At 39.3% G+C, this 19,456-nt stretch overlaps 1 protein-coding gene across 1 annotated transcript in view; it reads left to right on the top strand.

Annotated features, from left to right (window-relative positions):
• Positions 1-19,456, top strand: part of LOC126297968 (histone-lysine N-methyltransferase trithorax-like) — a 114,035-nt gene that overhangs the window by 26,630 nt on the left and 67,949 nt on the right. The window contains exon 3 of the mRNA XM_049989284.1: positions 2,694-2,936. Coding sequence (XP_049845241.1) covers positions 2,694-2,936 — 243 coding nt within the window. The remainder of the gene's footprint in view (positions 1-2,693; positions 2,937-19,456) is intronic.

Raw genomic sequence — 19,456 nt, 5'->3', positions numbered from 1 at the left:
ACACCCCTTTAGTGGTATTACAAATGAGTAAAATAAGAATGAACTCTTGACATTTAGCTGTACATATTATAACAGTCCTGGCGAAGTGTGGCTCAAGAACCATTTTCCTCCAGCGAGCAGCAGCTGCCCCCCACCCTCGCCGCCCGAGCACTATTTGTGCTGTAACACCAGCAACCCAACACAACCATGCCCACCAATTGCAGAGATGAACATAAGTCATTGGGCATCATGAACCCTACTTACTCTCCATACAAAAGTGTCACAAGATTTAAGCTATTAAAACATAAATTTTAAACAATGTAAGTTTACACTGAAATCCAGTAATATCTGCAAACATATGAGAAATAGTGCATTTCTTTCTGTGCAGCTGTAGGTTCAGAAAATTTCACCGATTTGCAAAATTTGTTAGAAATGTGAATTCTGATTTTTAAAAAATGAATCCTTATGTTTATTTTAAAATTCTGTAGCATCCAATTTCACATTTAAAAACTTGAAACATTCTGTTCTAAGTGGGGTGGGGTGGGGGGAGGGGGCATTTGCTCAACCAATGAATTTCGGAATGGAGTAGTACATTTCTATATTCTACATCAACTTCTTCCAAAAATTGTGTAAATTTTCAAGAGATGGTGATTGATTTCCTCCACCTATTACTTTTGCTTTACATTGCCTTCTTTGTGGACAGCACTCTGAGGCTTTTCTCAATTTGTGCTTCTTGGTGAACAGTAAAATAAAAAGTTAAACAATTTGTTCTATTTCTTTTGAGTGAGGAAGCAATGTTCGCTGCACACTGTAGCTATTGTGCCACTGGTACAAATTGCAGAGTATTTTCTAAAACTGCCAGTTTTGTGAACACTCCTTTTAACTGCACTAAAAATATCCAAACATGATATTCTGGAACCAAAGTGAATACCTCTTCATCTTAAAAAAAAAGTTGTCCAATATTAGGCAAATAAAAGTAGAAAACCAAGATAGGTTTGATCAGCACTCTCTTCTGCATACCAAAAATAATACTGAAAGTTTGCAGTTAAATTGTTTAATATGTTTTAATGTTATCATCCATATAAAGAATTTTATTTTTTAGTGATATGTGTCAAAGCATCATAGTGACAGAACATTTTTTCCATTTCTTTTGTACATTCTCTCAAGAGTATGCCACCACTGTAGCAATTGTGATTGTCTGAAAATTTGAAGCATACCATACAAGATACAGCTAAACTCTTTTCTTAAGGATTTACTGGTTCAGACAACTCCTGTATTTGTTTTTTTAACTTGTTCACTAAAGCTCATCATTTATAATGTGAGTAATACCCATGTGTTGCTTCATGTAGTGAAAAGAAATGTTTTGACTTGAGAATTTTTTTACGTATTAAACGTTTAAGATGTTTCATCCAAATTGTGTGCAAAAAAATACTTACTCTACTCCTCACAGAAAAGACTATTTTCAGTATTCTTCCTTTAGACATTCTCAAGAACTGCAGTAGAGATATTGAGAGGTAGTGCTATATTAAGAAACGAGAGTGGAGCAAGTGGACCATTGAGTCAGTTACGCCTGTTCATAGTCCAAGAATGAGTGAATATGCAGGAGCTGAGAGCCTTTGCTTTGAGTAAATAATCAAAGGGATGCTGCCTCCCTTGATCACTTACAGACAAGCGAACTGTAGTCTGCAGAGAAGCTGTGATGGCACCATGCAATTAGAGTTTGAGGGGGAAGCACTTGGTAGAGGGGAAAGTGTCGCAAGACATGCTTCGCCATAATTGTATTATATTCTAGACAAGAGAGAAATTTTTCAACACATATGAAAAATAAACACAGGTTTACACCAAAACAGGAGGAGCATTTGTTATAAATTCAAATTCTACGACACAAATTAAGAGCAATGTGACTGAAAGTGACATTTCAGTGAGCTTTCTGGTTGTGTTATGATGGCCATTAAATATTAAGAATGTGGGTAGTTTCATGTAAACACTAAAAAACTGGTGGCAATTAGGGATGGTGTTGTTGCTATGCCAGTAATAGTTGAAGGTAAGATATTTAGATGCTGCACTGAGTGCGGTAACACAGTGGTTATCACACTGTGGACTCTGAAAATTATTGTGTGGTCTGTGATTTAGGTTTACCAGGATTTCCCTAAATTACTCGGTTCTTTTGAAAGGGTATAGCTGGTTTACTTTGCTATCCCACCTTGATCCAACCTTGTGCTCCTTCTCTAATGACCTCGACACTAATGGGATGTTAAACACTTATCTTTCTTTCTTTCTTACTTACTTACTTACTTTAGTTACCACAATCAGATCAGAATCTAGATGTAGGTACAAAAGTACAAATTGTTATTCCCTAAACTCACACATTTATTGTGTTAATGACCAGCAGTACGGAAATATTTTTTTGCTTTGCCAACCGAATTTCAGCAGTAATAGTGTGTTGACTTAATAAATGTGCAACAAAGTTTATCTGTTATGTTTCAGAGTTTATTTACTGTGCATCACACAGGATACTTATGATACACTTTTTCTAGTTTAGCTTGCATTATTAGGTTAGCGGCATCTTCAGCTTCTCAAACAGTGTACTGTGATACTTCATCTGACTCTTACTGGCTTAATATTTTGAATTTTGATATTAGTTTTTAATTTACATATCTTATGTCTGAATGTATAATTTGCATATTTATTCATATTTCCTCCCTCTTAACCAGCTTATTCACTGTGCCTCATGTTGCGAGCCATACCACAGATTCTGCCTGGAAGACGGCCTTCGTGATCCAAACATAAAAGCGTTTGGTGGCACCTCACTGTCAAACTGGGTGTGTCAACGCTGCACGGTGTGTTCTGTGTGTGGTAATGGGAAAGGACAGCAGCTCAGCTGTCAGTGTTGTCATCGCACTTACCATACAGATTGCCTGAGTGGTCGACGACTCCACAGTGCCAATAGGCCATGGGTAAGTAGTATTGTATATATATACAAACAAAACTTGCTGGTACAAATGAATATTAAACTTTAGGACCTTACACACTTCTGTTTAGCATTTGCCAGTAAATTTAGACTGTGCAAGTTAAAGGCGAGTTGGTAGTGGTGGTGGTGGAGGAAAAATGTGAGAAGGAACTGTAAAGTGAAACTCAGAAACTTAAAAAAAACATTTAATTTGTCTGGATAAAATAAACACTGGTTAGATAACTAGTAGGATGTGTATTTCAGGCAAGTTAAAACCTCAATTTGGAAGAAAATGAAACTTTTTATTGTCTTGAGGTTGAAGCACTTCTGTCTATGTTTGCTTACAAACAAATTTGGTGTTGGAAGGGGTTCTCCATGAGGTAAACATTTTTTTCTTCTATTACCAAAGCAGCAGCATCAGTGAGCTCTTATTCTCTTTCTTGTTCCCACGTTTTGTGGTTTTCTTGGTTTTTTTATGTTTTACATTATGGTTTTCCTTCCACAGTCTCTCATTTTTTTCTGGGTTTCCCTGTTGCCTTCATTGTGAAAAACTGCACTATTTAACTTTCACTGTCACTGTTTACAGACTGTGGACCCCCTCCAAAAACGAATTTGTATTGTCATTTTATGGTAAATATAGAAGGTTTTAGGTAAAAGCACACAACGAGCAAGTAATGGCATTGACAAGTGAATTTAGAGGTAATTTACAAGACATAGAAACTGTATCAAGGAAGAACTTTAGGAGAAATGTACAAAAAAATACTTGAGATAGTGATTATTTCTGAATATTGACAAATAGTTATTCCATTGAAACACACATTATTTGAGGTACAAGATAAGTTCACTGGCCAGGATTTTAAAATTGTTGGTTTACACATAAGATACTCTCTTTGATGTTAATAGTGATTTTCAGCCATTTGGAACTGGAACCATTCACACTATTTCTTTGTTGATAGGCAGAGACTAAGGAGGAGTTTGTACAACCATTATGAATTATAATTACTTTACTTTGAGCTCTTATTTTTGGAAGTGACAACAACTGAGGAACCAGTGCATTATGCAAAACATTTATGCACTATGGGTTCTACACGTGTTCCTGTGCACACACATTTTCCCATGACCCAATCCACTTGTGCTGTGCTTAGCCATAGTGAGTGGCAGGGCACTGCCAAATTGGGCATCAAAACAGACTATGAATGTGGGACTGTACACCTGAACACTTCCATCAGCAGTATAGGTATTCTCAGAAACTATAAGATTAGCTGGGCCAACCCATTTACCTATTGTGCTACTACAGCATCATTGATGGGAGGGTTCTCGTAGTTATTAGGAACATCATTCTTAGCAGAAATGGATGAAAGAGGACTACCTACCTACTAATTGTTTTAGCTTTGGCATCTTGTAGACAGCTGTGCTTCCATTGAGAGTGTGATAGCTGTTATTTTAAGGTATCTTGATCTTCATAACAGAATTACACACTTTCAGAATTTTTATTATTTTTAGATGTGAGCTTTATATATGTGACCATATCTTCTTTCTCATTGTCTCTAGATATAAATGCCTGCACATACACTACAGTGATTCTTCTAAAAAAAATCAAGGAAAGAGAAATCAATTACTAGAAAGAGCTTTTTGCACATACCTTTGTGAGACAAAAGACCTGCTGTAGGCATGCTGAAACAAAGACTTACGCAGGTACCGACTGCCAACTACTGACTGATGGTCAGTTGTATATATCAAAACATGGACTTCTTGAATGTTCTAGAAGCTGTATTGTCCAAATTAATGATTATAGTGACATTCGGCTTGGCTATTATTAACAATTTTATGTTAACTTATGTTTCTTCTCTCTTGCAAAAATCAAAAGTATAAAATAATTGTAAAAGTTATTTTATAAAATTGTAAAATAGAAACTTTGGGTTTACAAAATATGTGGCACATTTAAATGGCAGTATTTAACTGCACAGCACAATTTAAAGATCTCCTTTTTATATCACATCACAGTGCGTAAGCGTGAAGCTTGGCTGAAAGGTGCCTATGGCCTTCCTCTGTAATGGTGCAAAACGTGGCGCTCTGTGACGTCACCTTCAGGCTCATTGACAGTTCTAACCGCATGGTGTTGACAAATGTGAGAAAAAAAGGCCAGAACTCAGAAGTTCATGTAAGGTGTAAGTTGGGTTAATGATCCTCTTGCCCACATTTCACACTTTCTTTTGACGCTTCTGCAATGAAGGTTAAAAGTGCAATTCCTAGTGTTTAAAACATGTCATTTTCATATGAGTGGCCGAGGAAAGCATTTCACACACACCACCGCTCAGAATTGACCTGAAAAGGCTTCAGGGGATGGTATAAAAGGTGTCTAAGAAACCATCTCTTCCTCTGGGACATTGATTCCCACATGTTTTACAGTCAAAAATTACAGTTTGCAGTGTGATGAGCAACAGGACAATGTTTGTGACAACGTTTTGTACTGCTGACACCTCCTGGATGGTTCAACACTTCTTTGCTTTGGAGTGTCATGAGACCATTCATTCCTGTCTGACAAAATGTGAATGTCATCCAAAGCAGCAAAGGATGTTTATACTTTTTCAGTCCTCATGTTTCACACATTTCTATGGCATGATCATGGGGGGGGGGGGGGGGGGGGGGACACGGACATTGTTATATGTTTGAATAAAATGGCAGGTTGTCCCTCTACACTCCCCACCTTCAGTTTGGCGACAGCCTCAGTGCCTGTGGTATAGGCAACTCTTTTTGACACAATTATATCTCAAATGTGGCCAGCAAATGCCAGTGCAGTGATGTAGTGCAACTCACCTATTTGGTTTTGATGGACAAGGAAATCATTTTCATCGCAAAGAAAGATACACATTCCTATTTCAATGATTTATTTATTGGTTACAATGAATATTCAGAAACAGGTGATACCAACTCTGGTAGTAATAACAGCTTGGCATCGGCGACAACCACTGTGGGTCACAGAATTGATGCAGTCATGGGGGATGTTGGTCCAGATGTTTTGTAAGGCATTGGTCAATTTCCCACCTTTTCCTGGTTGGAGATGCATGTGCCTTAGCTTTCATTTCATGTATTCCCACACACTTTCAATTGGATTTAAGTCGGGGTGGATGGCCACTCCCCAACCTGAATGACATATGGCTCCTCTGTCTCATCCCGCTAGCGCTCTACACTCAGTGCTGGAGGTGGCTCAGCAAAAAGGGCATTTTCTCGTTAAGTCTGGTGCCTCCGCAAACTGTGATAGGTCTGCCATGAATTGCAGTGTGTTGGGAAATGACATTCGACTGATTTCGTGCTTCCTCATCATGATTGCCAAACATCGGTCCTGCAGTCATGACCTTCTGTGGAGAAATGTGACTCACCCATGTCTCCATAACACATTTCTGTAAAACACAATAAACATTTGTGTTCTTTGTGTTGAAGTGAGCCAGAGTGTAAGCAACACTTTTAACATTTTTTTATTCCCAGATTTCATGCAATGCACTGAAAAGAATGATTTTTGTCAATCAAAGCAAAATAGCTTGGTTGCACACTTCTCTGCACTAGCATTTGCTGGCTGCATACGAATTGTTATGTTTGTGGAAAGTGTTAGCTATACTGCTAGTCATTTGGTATCACTAAATGGCCTCTCACCACACAGGTACATGTTAAATGTGGTCAGTGGTACACATGTAGCACGAAGGCTGTTGCCGAACTGGGGGATTATAGGGGGACCGTTTGCCATTTTATTCAACCATATAACAATGTCAGAGCCCCCGTCCCCCAAGTCTGTGATCATGCTACATGCCACAGGAACGTGAGGGCTGAAAAACAATAAACATCCTTTGCTGCTCCAGATCACATTCAAATTTTGTCGAATTATTTTGAATGGTCTGTAATGGTTCTTTCTACGCAGTACACCAGGGCCGGCCAGAAATTCTGCACACATGGGGAGCTGCTGCACATGTGCGACTTCCTGGCCACAGTGTGTACACTTACCATATGTGTAAACAGGGAAACAGAACTATAACCGCTAATTCAGTATGTGTGTCTAAACACGGATGTCACTGGTTCACTTTTCCCACTAGCTGGGATACACTGTACCTAGTGCTCTCTCATGCTCCTTTCGCAGTGTGCAAAGCTGTTGTGGGAAGGTACTGTGTTATTCCATCACCCTGTCAACATACGACATGGTTAAAATAAAAAGTGCAGAAATATGCTGGATTTGTTTTATGCCCATGTTAGGTACCTGAATACCCTTCATTTCAACGATATCACATATTCGGCTCAGTAATTAAAGAATAATTTTTAGGCATATAAGTATACCTTGAACAACTGCTTTAATACCAATTTTTTCTGATAACAATGTTCGCCTCTGTAATATGGAACAGGATGAGACACAATTAGTAAATAAAAGTTTTAAATTAGACAAAAGAAAAAAGTCCAAAATGTGTATATCATTGGTGATGAGAAACTATAAAGTTAATACAATTAAATTTTCACTCTACAGCGGAGTGTGCGCTGATATGAAACTTCCTGGCAGATTAAAACTGTGTGCCGCACTGAGACTCAAACTTGGGACCTTGGCTTTGGCGGGCAAGTGCTCTACCAACTGAGCTACTCGAGCATGACTCACACCCCGTCCTCACAGCTTTAATTCTGCCTGTACCTTGTCTCCTACCTTCCAAACTTTACAGAAGCTCTTCTGCGAACCTTGCAGAACTAGCACTCCTGAAAGAAAGGATATTGCGGAGACATGGCTTAGCCACAGCCTGGGGGATGTTTCTAGAATGAAATTTTCACTCTACAGTGGAGTGTGCGCTGATATGAAACTTCCTGGCAGATTAAAACTGTGTGCCGGACCGAGACTCAAACTCAGGACCTTTGCCTTTTGCGGGCAAGTGCTCTACCAATTGAGCTACCCAAGCACGAATGATGCCCCGTCCTCACAGCTTTACTTCTGCCAGTACCTTGTCTCTGCTGTAGAGTGAAAATTTCATTCTAGAAACATCACCCTGGCTGTGGCTAAGCCACGTCTCCGCAATATCCTTTTTTTTCCCCATTAGTTCTAATTCTGCTAGGTTTGCAGAAGAGCTTCTGTAAATTTTGGAAGGTAGGAGACGAGGTACTGGCAGAAGTAAAGCCGTGAGGACGGGGCATGGGTTGTGCTTGGATAGCTCAGTTGGTAGAGCACTTGCCTGCAAAAGGCAAAGGTTCCGAGTTCAAGTTTCGGTCCGGCACACAGTTCTAATCTGCTAGGAAGTTTTATAAAAGTTAATATCAAGCACAAAAGCACAATACAATGATAAATTCAAGGAGTCACGAAGATTTTTGTCAGTAATACTCGATCTAAACTTTTATTTATTTATTTTCATTACAGAGAAAAGTCTTTCACACATGCATAGGTCGAAACCAGACATGGACATAACCCTCATGGCTTCATGAGACGGGCATGGGAATTCTTGCTGTGGAAAGTTTTCATAGCATTCTTTTGTACTTTGTATTGCAAAGAACTTGTCCTTCAGCCGTGTATTGCACTGCAGGTTGATCATTTCCATCTGTAGATGATTCGGAGCATCTTCAACTGATGCTGATAATGGCTGCGCAAAGCAACAAATGGTAGGAGACACACTTGTAACGTCTACAAATTGTGCTTAAAATAGCTTCTTAACTTTTATAATTATTGACACACATTCTTGAAATGCAGCTCTTTCATGTACCAAATCAAGGGTAGGGAAACTTTAAGTGTTTTCAGACAATAGTTGGATCTCCCAAAGAGCAAGCTGCCTATGAAAAGTGTTTACTTGTTCCAAAATGTCAGAAATTAAAATTATTTTCACTTGCAAACTGACGCCCAGGCTGTTCATGCGAGATGTAATGTCCGTGAGAAGTGTGATGTCTGATATCCAGCAAGGATTTTCCAATTTTGCTTCACTCTTTCCTGTCTCGTGTAAGAAATGTACTAGACCAAACATAAATAAAAAAATCTTTCCAGCATTTCACTTAGACTGACCCAGTGTCCTTTGTTCTAGTAAAGTATGTCACTGTACTCCTCTTCTAATTCCTCCAAGAACTGTCGAAACTGGCAATGTATAAGCCCACATGTTTTCAGATAGGTTATAGTGCATGTAATAATTTGCGTGATGTTTTCTAACATTACTGATTTTGCACAAAACGGCTCTCGATGTAGAATGCAGTGAATTCCATACAACATCTCGTTTGTGTGCATTCTACCTTTTTGCATATCAGGTCTATGAGCCCTCTATGATGGCATCACATTGCTGGTGCTCCATTCGTGATCACTGATAATAACAGATTCCAATGCGTACTGACACCATTGATCACTTGGTTGACAGCGGCTAGGAAGTCCACATCTGTCGTAGGCACTTTGAAAGGCAGTAACAAGGGGACCTTTTGGTCTTGGAAATTCAGTTCGGGATGAGACTTCACAGGTTGGTAGTGCACCTCAGGGGTATCCACTCATAGCAGTCTTAAAGCATGCTTTCAAGAAAAATTTTTTTAAAAAAGAAAGGTGGTGGGGAGAAAGGGGGGGGGGGGGGGGTGGAGTGGATTGAAAGTTTTAGGCGTAGCTCATACCCACCTCATATATGGTAAGAAGTAGCATTCTAGCATATGGATAAAATAGCCATGCTAGAAAGGCATACGAACAATCCGGGTGTGATCCTACCTACCTGCTGATACAATTCAGTTTATTTTTTAATTGTTTTAAAAATTATAACAACTTTTAAATGAAGTTAATGACCTAAAGTGTTATCAAATAAATCATAAATAATTTTATTTATCTTATGAAATGACTGTCACAGCTACTTAAAATGTGAATTACAATTATCAATATTTTCTTTTTGAAAAGTTAAATAATTTCAAATGCATTTTTAATGGAGGTAAATTAATTACTACTGTCACAAAATTCTGGGTGACGTTTCAGTCATATAAAATGTTTTACAGTGGCATGGTCATATGTCAATTTTGTATTTTATGTCCAAGCACCAGAATGATAATTGGCAGAAAAACAGTGAAAACAAAAAATATTTTCGCATTTTGCACAATTTATGAAGGACGATTGTTTACAGGAACAATGTTTTTTTTAAAGGTCTGTTGAAAAACATACTTTGTTGACATTCATCAGAAACATTCATAAGAAACCCTGGAAGCATACCAGTCATATCGGATCATTTCCCTTAAAATTGACAGTGTCAGCTGATGATGGACGGACTATTGATAGTATTTTTAAACAGTCTTCACGAGAGTTTGTCAGTTTATGTCTCTACTATTATCGATACAATAAGGGCAATTTTGTATATGCTTCATCAATTTTTTTTATTGTCTATAAAAATAGACATCAATGGCTGAATAAGTGGAGTACCTATCGGAGGAGTCACTTTAATTGTAAATGTTGATTATTTCTCATCATCCTGAAGAATTTCATCGTATAATTCAGCCTTTGCTTGTCCACCCCAAGAGTCAATAATTAACAGAAACTGTTCTTGACCCACATAAAGACTTCAAACACTAGTTGAGGAAGTCAGTATACCTCTCTGTTGTTAGCTTTCCAGATGCGGAAGACATTATTACAACATTTTTATAATTTCTTTTCCTGTTTTTTTTTTTAACTTGGGGGCCAAAGTTACCAGTTGCCTCTTGTGAACTCACACACACACACACACACACACACACACACACACACACACACACACACACACACACACACACACACTTTAGGTAGGATTAGGTAGGATATTTTCAGACAGATTGAGAGCATATAGAGCAGTGTATCTATGTATTCATGCCATGTCTTTTGATGAAAATAGTTTGTACACAGACTAATACTGACATCTGGAAAGAAAGAACAACCAAAATCGAAGAATTTTGTTAGAGAATCATAAAAACAGAGAGAGCAAAATCCTGTCTGGTTAGTGTTGATAAAAAAATCTTTATTGAAATCCGGTATCAGTTTTAACATCTGGGTTCGAAAAGCATGTGCCGCAGCCAAAGTCTCTTCGATCATCGCTGTGTTGTCTTTTCTTGAAACAAATCTTGTCACTTTTTGCTGACAAATTCCATATTTATTTTTGAATATATGAACCCAGCTGTCAGAAGCTTTAAATAAAAAATCTGTAAACTGTTGTGCTGCTACTAAAGACCGCTGTTGTAAATTTCGTGTAAACATTTACTGATAATTGTCTTTGGCTTCAACAAAAAATGATGGTATGTCCAGGAACTGATTGCTGCACACTTATCAAATTGATAGCCCCACTGTTTTATGTCTTCTTCCCATTGGGATAAATATTCTTTCTTTCTTAACTGGCTGCATCTTTTTTTTGTAATATTTGTAGTTTGCGCCTGGGCTGTGGCTTTGTGAGGATCTACTTCTCTTTCCTTCTTTTCTTCTGTTTTGTATTCATCGGATAACTTGTGGACTTCATGCTTTTCAAATGGTTCATATTCACAGTTTTCATTTTTGTGAGCAAGTTCATCAGCAGTCACAAGCATTTTTTCAGCCAACATGTCCATAGTATGTCTATAAATTTCTTCACTCATCAACATTGCTTCACGAGAAATTTTCGTTCAAGATTCTGATGCAGTCAAATTATTTGCAGCAAGCAAGCTTTTGTAATAAATAACTACATCTTTTATCATCACTTCACTGTAAAGTCAGGAATGAAGTGGTAATGTAGCAGGTAAGGTCCACTGCTTGATTAGTTCAGTGCAAGCCTTAACATTTCCTGACTGTCTGCCTGTTTCTATATACAATAGGGCAACAGCTGTACTTTGCTTTTCCATGAATACACTGGTTCCTCGAATTTACAATGAATATTTATAACCTTTCCACAGCTTACAATATCACCAAATTTTATTATAATGTTATAATGACAGTACTAAACACTTTTAATTTACCTCGATTAAAAATGCAATTGAAATGATTCAACCTTTTAAAAAGAAAGTATTGACGAGTGTGATCCACATTTTAAGTAGCTACTGACAGCCTTTTCATAAACAAAATAAAATTATTTGTGATGTAATTGGTAATACTATAGGTCATTAACTTTATGTAAAAGTTGTTATAATTTGTAAAACAATTAAGGAAACAAAGTAAAATCGAGCCGCCAGGTAGGATCGAACCCAGATTGGTCATATGACATTCTAGCACACTACTGACCAAGCTATTTCACCTGTATGCTGGAATGCTACTTCTGACCAGATATGAGATGCATATGGAACTATAAAACTTGGGAGCCCTTTTTCTCAGAATTTTCTAAATAGTGTGCTTTCAGTCTTCTATGAGTGGGCACACTTGAGGTGTGCCACCAACTTGCAAAGTCTCATCCCAAACTGAATTTCCAAGACTGGAAGGTCCCCTGATAAGTCCATACATCCTCTGTTACATGTAGAGCGTTATACACATCTGATACGTATATTACTACCAGAGCTGTATTTGTAAGATCTGTTGCTTCATCAAGTGCAACTAATGAAGCAACAAAGCCCCTAGTGAGCCATAACACTTACGGCCCGTGTCACTGTTTCGAAAAACCAATTTCTTAAAACCTGATGATGTTTGTGGACACACAAGTTCTGCAGCATCAAGGAGACAGACTTTTACAAACTCCCCTTTTGAAAACAGTTTCCCAGATCTTGCAATTTTTAATGCAATTTTGAGACTTGCTTGCAATGCAGATGTTACTGTGATTGTCATTCTGGGTAATTGAAAACAGTACGTTGTATAGTAAATACACTGAAGAGCCAAAGAAACTGGTACACCTGCCTAATATCGTGTAGGGCCCCTGCGAACATGCAAAAGTGCTGCAGCACGATGTGGCATGGACTTGAGTAATGTCTGAAGTAGTGCTGGAGGGGATTGACACCATGATACCTGCAGGGCTGTCCATAAATTTGTAAGAGCATGAGAGAGTGGAGATCTCTTCTGAACAGCATGTTGCAAGGCATCCCAGACATGCTCAATAATGTTCATGCCTGACTGACAATTGGGGTCCATGGATCCGTGAGGTTGCCTCCATACCCTTAAACATCCATCCACTTGATACACTTTGAAATGAGACTCGTCCAACAGGTCAACGTGTTTCCAGTCATCAACAGACCAATGTTGATTTTGACGAGCCCAGATGAGGCGTAAAGCTTTATCATGCAGTCATCAAGGTTATATGAGTGGACCATCGGCTTTGAAAGCTCGTAACGATGATGTTTCGATGAATGGTTCGCTTCCTGATGCTTGAAGATGGCCCAGAATTGAAATCTGCAGCAATTTGCAGAATGGTTGCATTTCTGTAGCGTTGAACAATTATCTTCAGTTGTTGTTGAACCCATTCTTGCAGGATTTTTTTCCGGCCCCAGTGATATTGGAGATTTGATGTTTTGCCAGACTGCTGATATTTACGGTACATTCATGAAATGGTTGTCTGCGAAAATCCCCACTTCATCGCTACCTTGGAGATGGTGTGTCCCATCGCTCGTGCACCAACTATAACACCATGTTCAAACTCACTTAAATCTTGATAAAGTACTATTGTAGCAGCAGTAACCAATCTAACAATTTTGCTATACACTTGTTATATATAGTCATTGCCGCCCACAGTGCTGTATTCTACCTGTTTATATATCTCTGCATTTGAATACGAATGCTTATACCAGTTGCTTGGGCTCTTCAGTATAGTTTACTAATTACATTTTTTACCTTCCTTTCATTAACACAATATCACAAATGCCATTTTTCGATAAGTTAATAACATTTTAATTAATCAACATAAAATGAAAATATTTTATTTTTCGATACATGTCATGTGAAGAAACATTCCACATGGGAAAAATATATTAAAAAAAGATGTTGTGACGTACCAAACAGGAAACCCCTGGTAGATAGACACAATAAAAAACACGCAAACACACACACACAAATGTCAAGCTTTCGCAACCCACGGTTGCTTCATCAGAAAAGAGGGAAGGAGAGAGAAAGACAAAAGAATGTGGGTTTTAAGGGAGAGGGTAAGGAATCATTTCAATCCCGGGAGCGGAAAGACTTACCTTAGGGGGAAAAAGGGATAGGTATACACTTGCACACACGCACACACATCTATCCGCACTTATACAGACACAAGCAGACATATGTAAAGGCAAAGAGTTTGGGCAGAGATGTCAGTTGAGGCTAAAGTACAGAGGCAAAGGTGTTGCTGAGTGTCAAATGATGAACGAGGGGCGGCAAGTTGAAATTAGCGGAGGTTGAGGCCAGGTGGGTAACGGGAGGAGAGGATATATTGAAGGGCAAGTTCCCATCTCTGGAGTTCTGATAGGTTGGTGTTAGTGGGAAGTATCCAGATAACCTGGACGGTGTAACACTGTGCCAAGATGTGCTGGCCGTGCACCGAGGCATGTTTAGCCACAGGGTGATCCTCATTACCAACAAACACTGTCCGCCTGTGACCGTTCATGCAAATGGACAGTTTGTTGCTAGTCGTTCCCACATAGAAGGCTTCACATTGCAGGCAGGTCAGATGGTAAATCACGTGGGTGCTTTCACAGGTGGCTCTGCCATTGATCGTGTACACCTTCCAGGTTACAGGCCTGGAGTAGATCGTGGTGGGAGGGTGCATGGGACAGGTTTTACACCGGGGGTGGTTACAATGGTAGGAGCCAGAGGGTAGGGAAGGTGGTTTAGGGATTTCGTAGGGATAAACCAAGAGGTTATGAAGGCAAGGTGGACGGCAGAAAGACACTCTTGGTGGAATGGGGAGGATTTCATGATGGATCTCATTTCGGGGCAGGATTTGCTGAAGTTGTATCTTTGCTGGAGAGCCACATTCAGAGTCTGATCCAGTCCCGGAAAGTATCCTGTCATAAGTGGGGCACTTTTGGGGTTTTTCTGTGGGAGGTTCTCGGTTTGAGGGGATGAGGAAGTGACTCTGGTTATTTGCTTCTGTACCAAGGGATTCGGGACTGGAGCCATGAAGACCTAAGCTGTAGGGAAGGGACCATATGATATGGAATGGGCGGCAGCTGTCATAATGGAGGTACTGTTGCTTGTTGGTGGGTTTGATGTGGACGGATGTGTGAAGCTGGCCATTGGACAGATGGAGGTCAATGTCAAGGAAAGTGGCATGGGATTTGGAGTAGGACCAGGTGAAACTGATGGAACCAAAGGTGTTGAGGTTGGATAGGAAATTCTGGAGTTCTTCTTCACTTTGAGTCCAAATCATGAAGATGTCATCAATAAATCTGTACCAAACTTTGGGTTGGCAGGCCTGGGTAACCAAGAAGGCTTCCGCTAAGTGACCCATAAATAGGTTGACTTATGAGGGGGCCATCCTGGTACCCATGGCTGTTCCCTTTAATTGTTAGTATGTCTGGCGTTCAAAAGTGAAGAAGTTGTGAGCTAGGATGAAGCTGGCCATGGTAATGAGGAAAGAGATTTTAGGTAGGGTGGCAGGTGATCAGCGTGAAAGGAAGTGCTCCATCGCAGTGAGGCCCTGGACGTGTGGGATATTTATGTATAGGGAAGTGGCATCAGTGGTTACAAGGATGGTTTCCGGGGGTAACAGATTGGGTAAGGATTCCAGGCATTTGAGAAAGTGGTTGGTGTCTTTGATGAAGGTTGTGAGACTGCATGTAATGGGTTGAAGGTGTTGATCTACGTAGGCAGAGATACGTTCTGTGGGGGCCTGGTAACCAGCTACAATGGGGCGGCCGGGATGGTTGGGTTTGTGAATTTTAGGAAGTAGGTAGAAGGTAGGGGTGCTGGGTGTCGATGGGGTCAGGAGGTTGATGGAGTCGGGTGAAAGGTTTTGTAGGGGGCCTAAGGTTCTGAGGATTCCTTGAAGCTCCGCCTGGACATCAGGAATGAGATTACTTTGGCAAACTTTGTATGTAGTGTTGTCTGAAAGCTGACGCAGTCCCTCTGCCACATACTCCCAGCAGTCAAGTACCACTGTCGTGGAACCCTTGTCAGCCGGAAGAATGACGATGGATCGGTCAGCTTTCAGATCACGGATAGCCTGGGCTTCAGCTGTGGTGATGTTGGGAGTAGGATCAAGGTTTTTCAAGAAAGATTGAGAGGCAATGCTGGAAGTGTGAAATTCCTGGAAGGTTGGAGAGGGTGATTTTGAGGAAGAGGAGGTGGGTCCCGCTGGGATGGAGGACGGAACTGTCCAGGCAGGATTCAATTTAGATAGTGTCTTACCCCTAAGGTAAGTCTTTCCGCTCCCGGGTTTGGAATGACTCCTTACCCTCTCACTTGAAACCCACATCCTTTCGTCTTTCCCTCTCCTTCCCTCTTTCCTGATGAAGCAACTGTGGGTTGCGAAAGCTTGATATTTTTTTATTGTGTCTATCTACCAACACTTTCCCGTTTGGTGTGTATATAATTTCTGGCATACTTTGAAATATTGATATTACACATTCGAACTTGACCTGTACAATTTGAGATGAGATCAGCCTATAAAAAATTCTGTAATAGTTTCATGCAATATTAGTGGAAACATGTTACTAAGTTACTTTGGCAGTCTTTCTATTTTAGAAGTTTTTATGTTGAGATTTCTTTTTCTTTTTTTCAAAATGTTTAGTTCTCAGTGTACTGTACAAAAAATGCCTCCCTGGTGCCAACATTGAAGTATGAAGGAAGTGGTGTTATGGTGTGGGGATGTTTTTTGTGGTTAAGATGTGGTCACTTATTGCTCTTAAAAAAATGCTAAATGCGGAAGGATATGAACTCATTTTATAGCATTTTATTTTGCGTATGGCGGAGGAACATAACTGTTTGCATTAGCATGGCAATGCACGTGGTGATAAGCAACATCTTTCAGGCAATAGTTTGTGGCCAATAACATTCCAGTAATGGACTGGCCTTTCCCAGAGACACAACCTGAACACAACGGAACACCTTCGGGATGAGTTATAACTCCATACCTGAGCATCCAGCATCACTGCCTTCTATGGTTTAAGCTCTTGGGAAAGAATGACCTGGCTTTCCTCCACAGATATTCAGACACATAATTGAAAGTGTCCCCAGCAGAGTTCAAGCCATCATAAAGGTGAAGGGTGGATGCACTCCACATTCGTGTCTACTAATAGGTGTCCACATACTTTTGATCAGATAGTGTAGATAAATTACACAGAAATACCATACTTGTAATCACAGTCTTCACTTATGTCCCTGTTAACTTCACGGCTGGTGTTTGTTTCATCACTCCCAGTATTTACATCATGCTGCCCCCTGAGTATGTTGACGAACATTTCTTGGAAATCAAATGGACGTGCCTGACAATCATAATGGAAAAAGGAACAAATTGAGCCAACTCATAAATTACAAACTTAGTCTGTGGGATACCTGACACTTAATGAACTTTGATGTTTAAATAAGAGTTGTTTGGTGAAACTGGCTCTTCATTAGGAAAGTTGGTTTTCTTCTGCTATTCTCGCTGTGAATTTTTAGATCTTCGAGTATGGGAGAGAACTATTCTCCACACTTTTCAAGAAAAGCTCTTGCGTTGTAGACAGCTTTCTTTTCCAGTGTCGCTCAGAAATATGAAGAACAGTCGTATATACCTTCGCCATTTTATCAAAAACTTCGAGAAGTCTTAAGTGAATGGCAGTCTTGAAAACCTCTTTCTCTATATAACATTCTTCTGTAGTTAATAAAACTGCAATCTTATCCTTTAAGATAGTTCTCTTCATTTTTAAAGCTCAAAATGTACAATTGGCATTCAAAATGTCATAATTATCACAGTATTAAGGGAGGATGGTCATTGTATCTGTGACAGTTGTCACGCTATACTGTTGCTGTTCAATTCTTAAAAAAATTGTTATCATTTGGTTTAAACAACTCTTAAGCTGTTTGAGCGTCATTGTTCTAAACATCCACATACACTGCTCACATGACCTTCTGAGCAAAACAACTCAAAAAAGTATAGAGAGTACATAAGGAGCTTATGTTCTAGATATTTCACGAAAATACATTTGCTCCAATCCTGTGATGTAGTAAAGTGATTAGTGTAGTCATTAGGTCAGTTCACAAATGTCCATTCTTCTTGGTCATGAAGGCAATGCCACTATTTTTTACCGATTGATGTGTACATAAAAAAGGTGTACAGGGCATGTGCTTCATCAACATAATGTAAAACTGAGTAGTTACATAGTCAGGGTGCATAGGAACTCCAGCTGCAAACCACAGGATATATCCATCTGTTTGAAGCCACATAGCTCTGTGCCTTCCTGATTATTATGGCCTTTGCAAGGGTCACAAAGTCGTGCAAAAATAGTTGAAGATAGAATGAGGCAAGTTTAGTTCATTAAAGAATACTTACGCCACAGTAAGTGAATTGAAGTGTTATTAGACTAAGAACAACAAACATGTTAAGAAGAAAGGGAAATGCAGACATCATGCTTAGTGTTATTCTTAAACACACTCCTTCTAGACCAAAAATGAGCAACCAAATTCAGTCTATAATTTTCACGACATATTTAACCAAATTGTTGAGGCCTTTTGTTGGAAAGTGCACACACAGTTTTAGCCTTTCCACTGCTTTTATTCGTAAATAAAACACTTAGCTGTAACAGATCAAGTTTATTAGTTAGCTTTAATGCGTTTCCTTGTGTGCTAGAATATGGCTTCTTGAGTCTTGGTCAGCGATTGGTAACTGCATGGATATAATCTCATAATTTAAGCACACACTAACCTCCACATATTTCTTACTAACATATATTTTGAAGAAAGAGACTGTTACCATGGGTAGCCCTCATTCACGTCTGATTGATACCATCTATGATGAGCAATCACCTTGACCATTATACTGTCTGATCACGATTCTGTTCCCACATACCCTGTGGAAGAAGTGCTGGCTGTAGTGTTCAGAAGTAATATTAGGAAATGTTAGTGACAATAAAAATTGGAGTCAGGTATGGAGACTCACTCAGATAGTCTAATGATTAAGGTGACTTTTTGCAATAAGCAAGAGATTTAAATTTGAGTCCTAGTGTACCTCACATTATCCTTTATCTCAACATAGTCATTCTATTTCAGGTTCAGCAATAAGGAATGGTTTTCACAGGACATCATTTCATCTGAGTGCATATTCATTAATTTCAATTGAAGTTGGTAAATTGAATTAAGTTGATTTTGTTCCGTTGGAATATTAAGCTTACCATGGAATGTCAGAATAATAGAGTTCTGGTATTTTTGGAGTTATTCATTTTGGGAGCGGAAGATTTGTAGACAGGACATTCCGTTTACCACAAGCTTGTCCGTATGGACTTGCAATTGCAGACATTGAACCACTGCTATGCTCTGCAGCCTACAAGCACCCTTTAAATTTTATTTCCCAATATACTGTCTGTATTATTAAGCAATAACGGGTATATGTAATGCCAGAACTCTAGAAAGACTGAGGGAAGGTGAAGAGGCTACTGGTGTTCTCTAGTTGATAGCTCTTCTATTATTAGTGAAAACTATTTCTTAAAAAATTATCATAATCATGAAGAACTGTGTTGTGAAAGTTATCCCTCCACACT

This window comes from Schistocerca gregaria, chromosome X, assembly GCF_023897955.1.
Source record: "Schistocerca gregaria isolate iqSchGreg1 chromosome X, iqSchGreg1.2, whole genome shotgun sequence".
NCBI lineage: Eukaryota > Metazoa > Arthropoda > Insecta > Orthoptera > Acrididae > Schistocerca > Schistocerca gregaria.
Note: the sequence above shows the minus strand (reverse complement) of the source record. Positions and strands in the feature narration are given on the sequence as shown.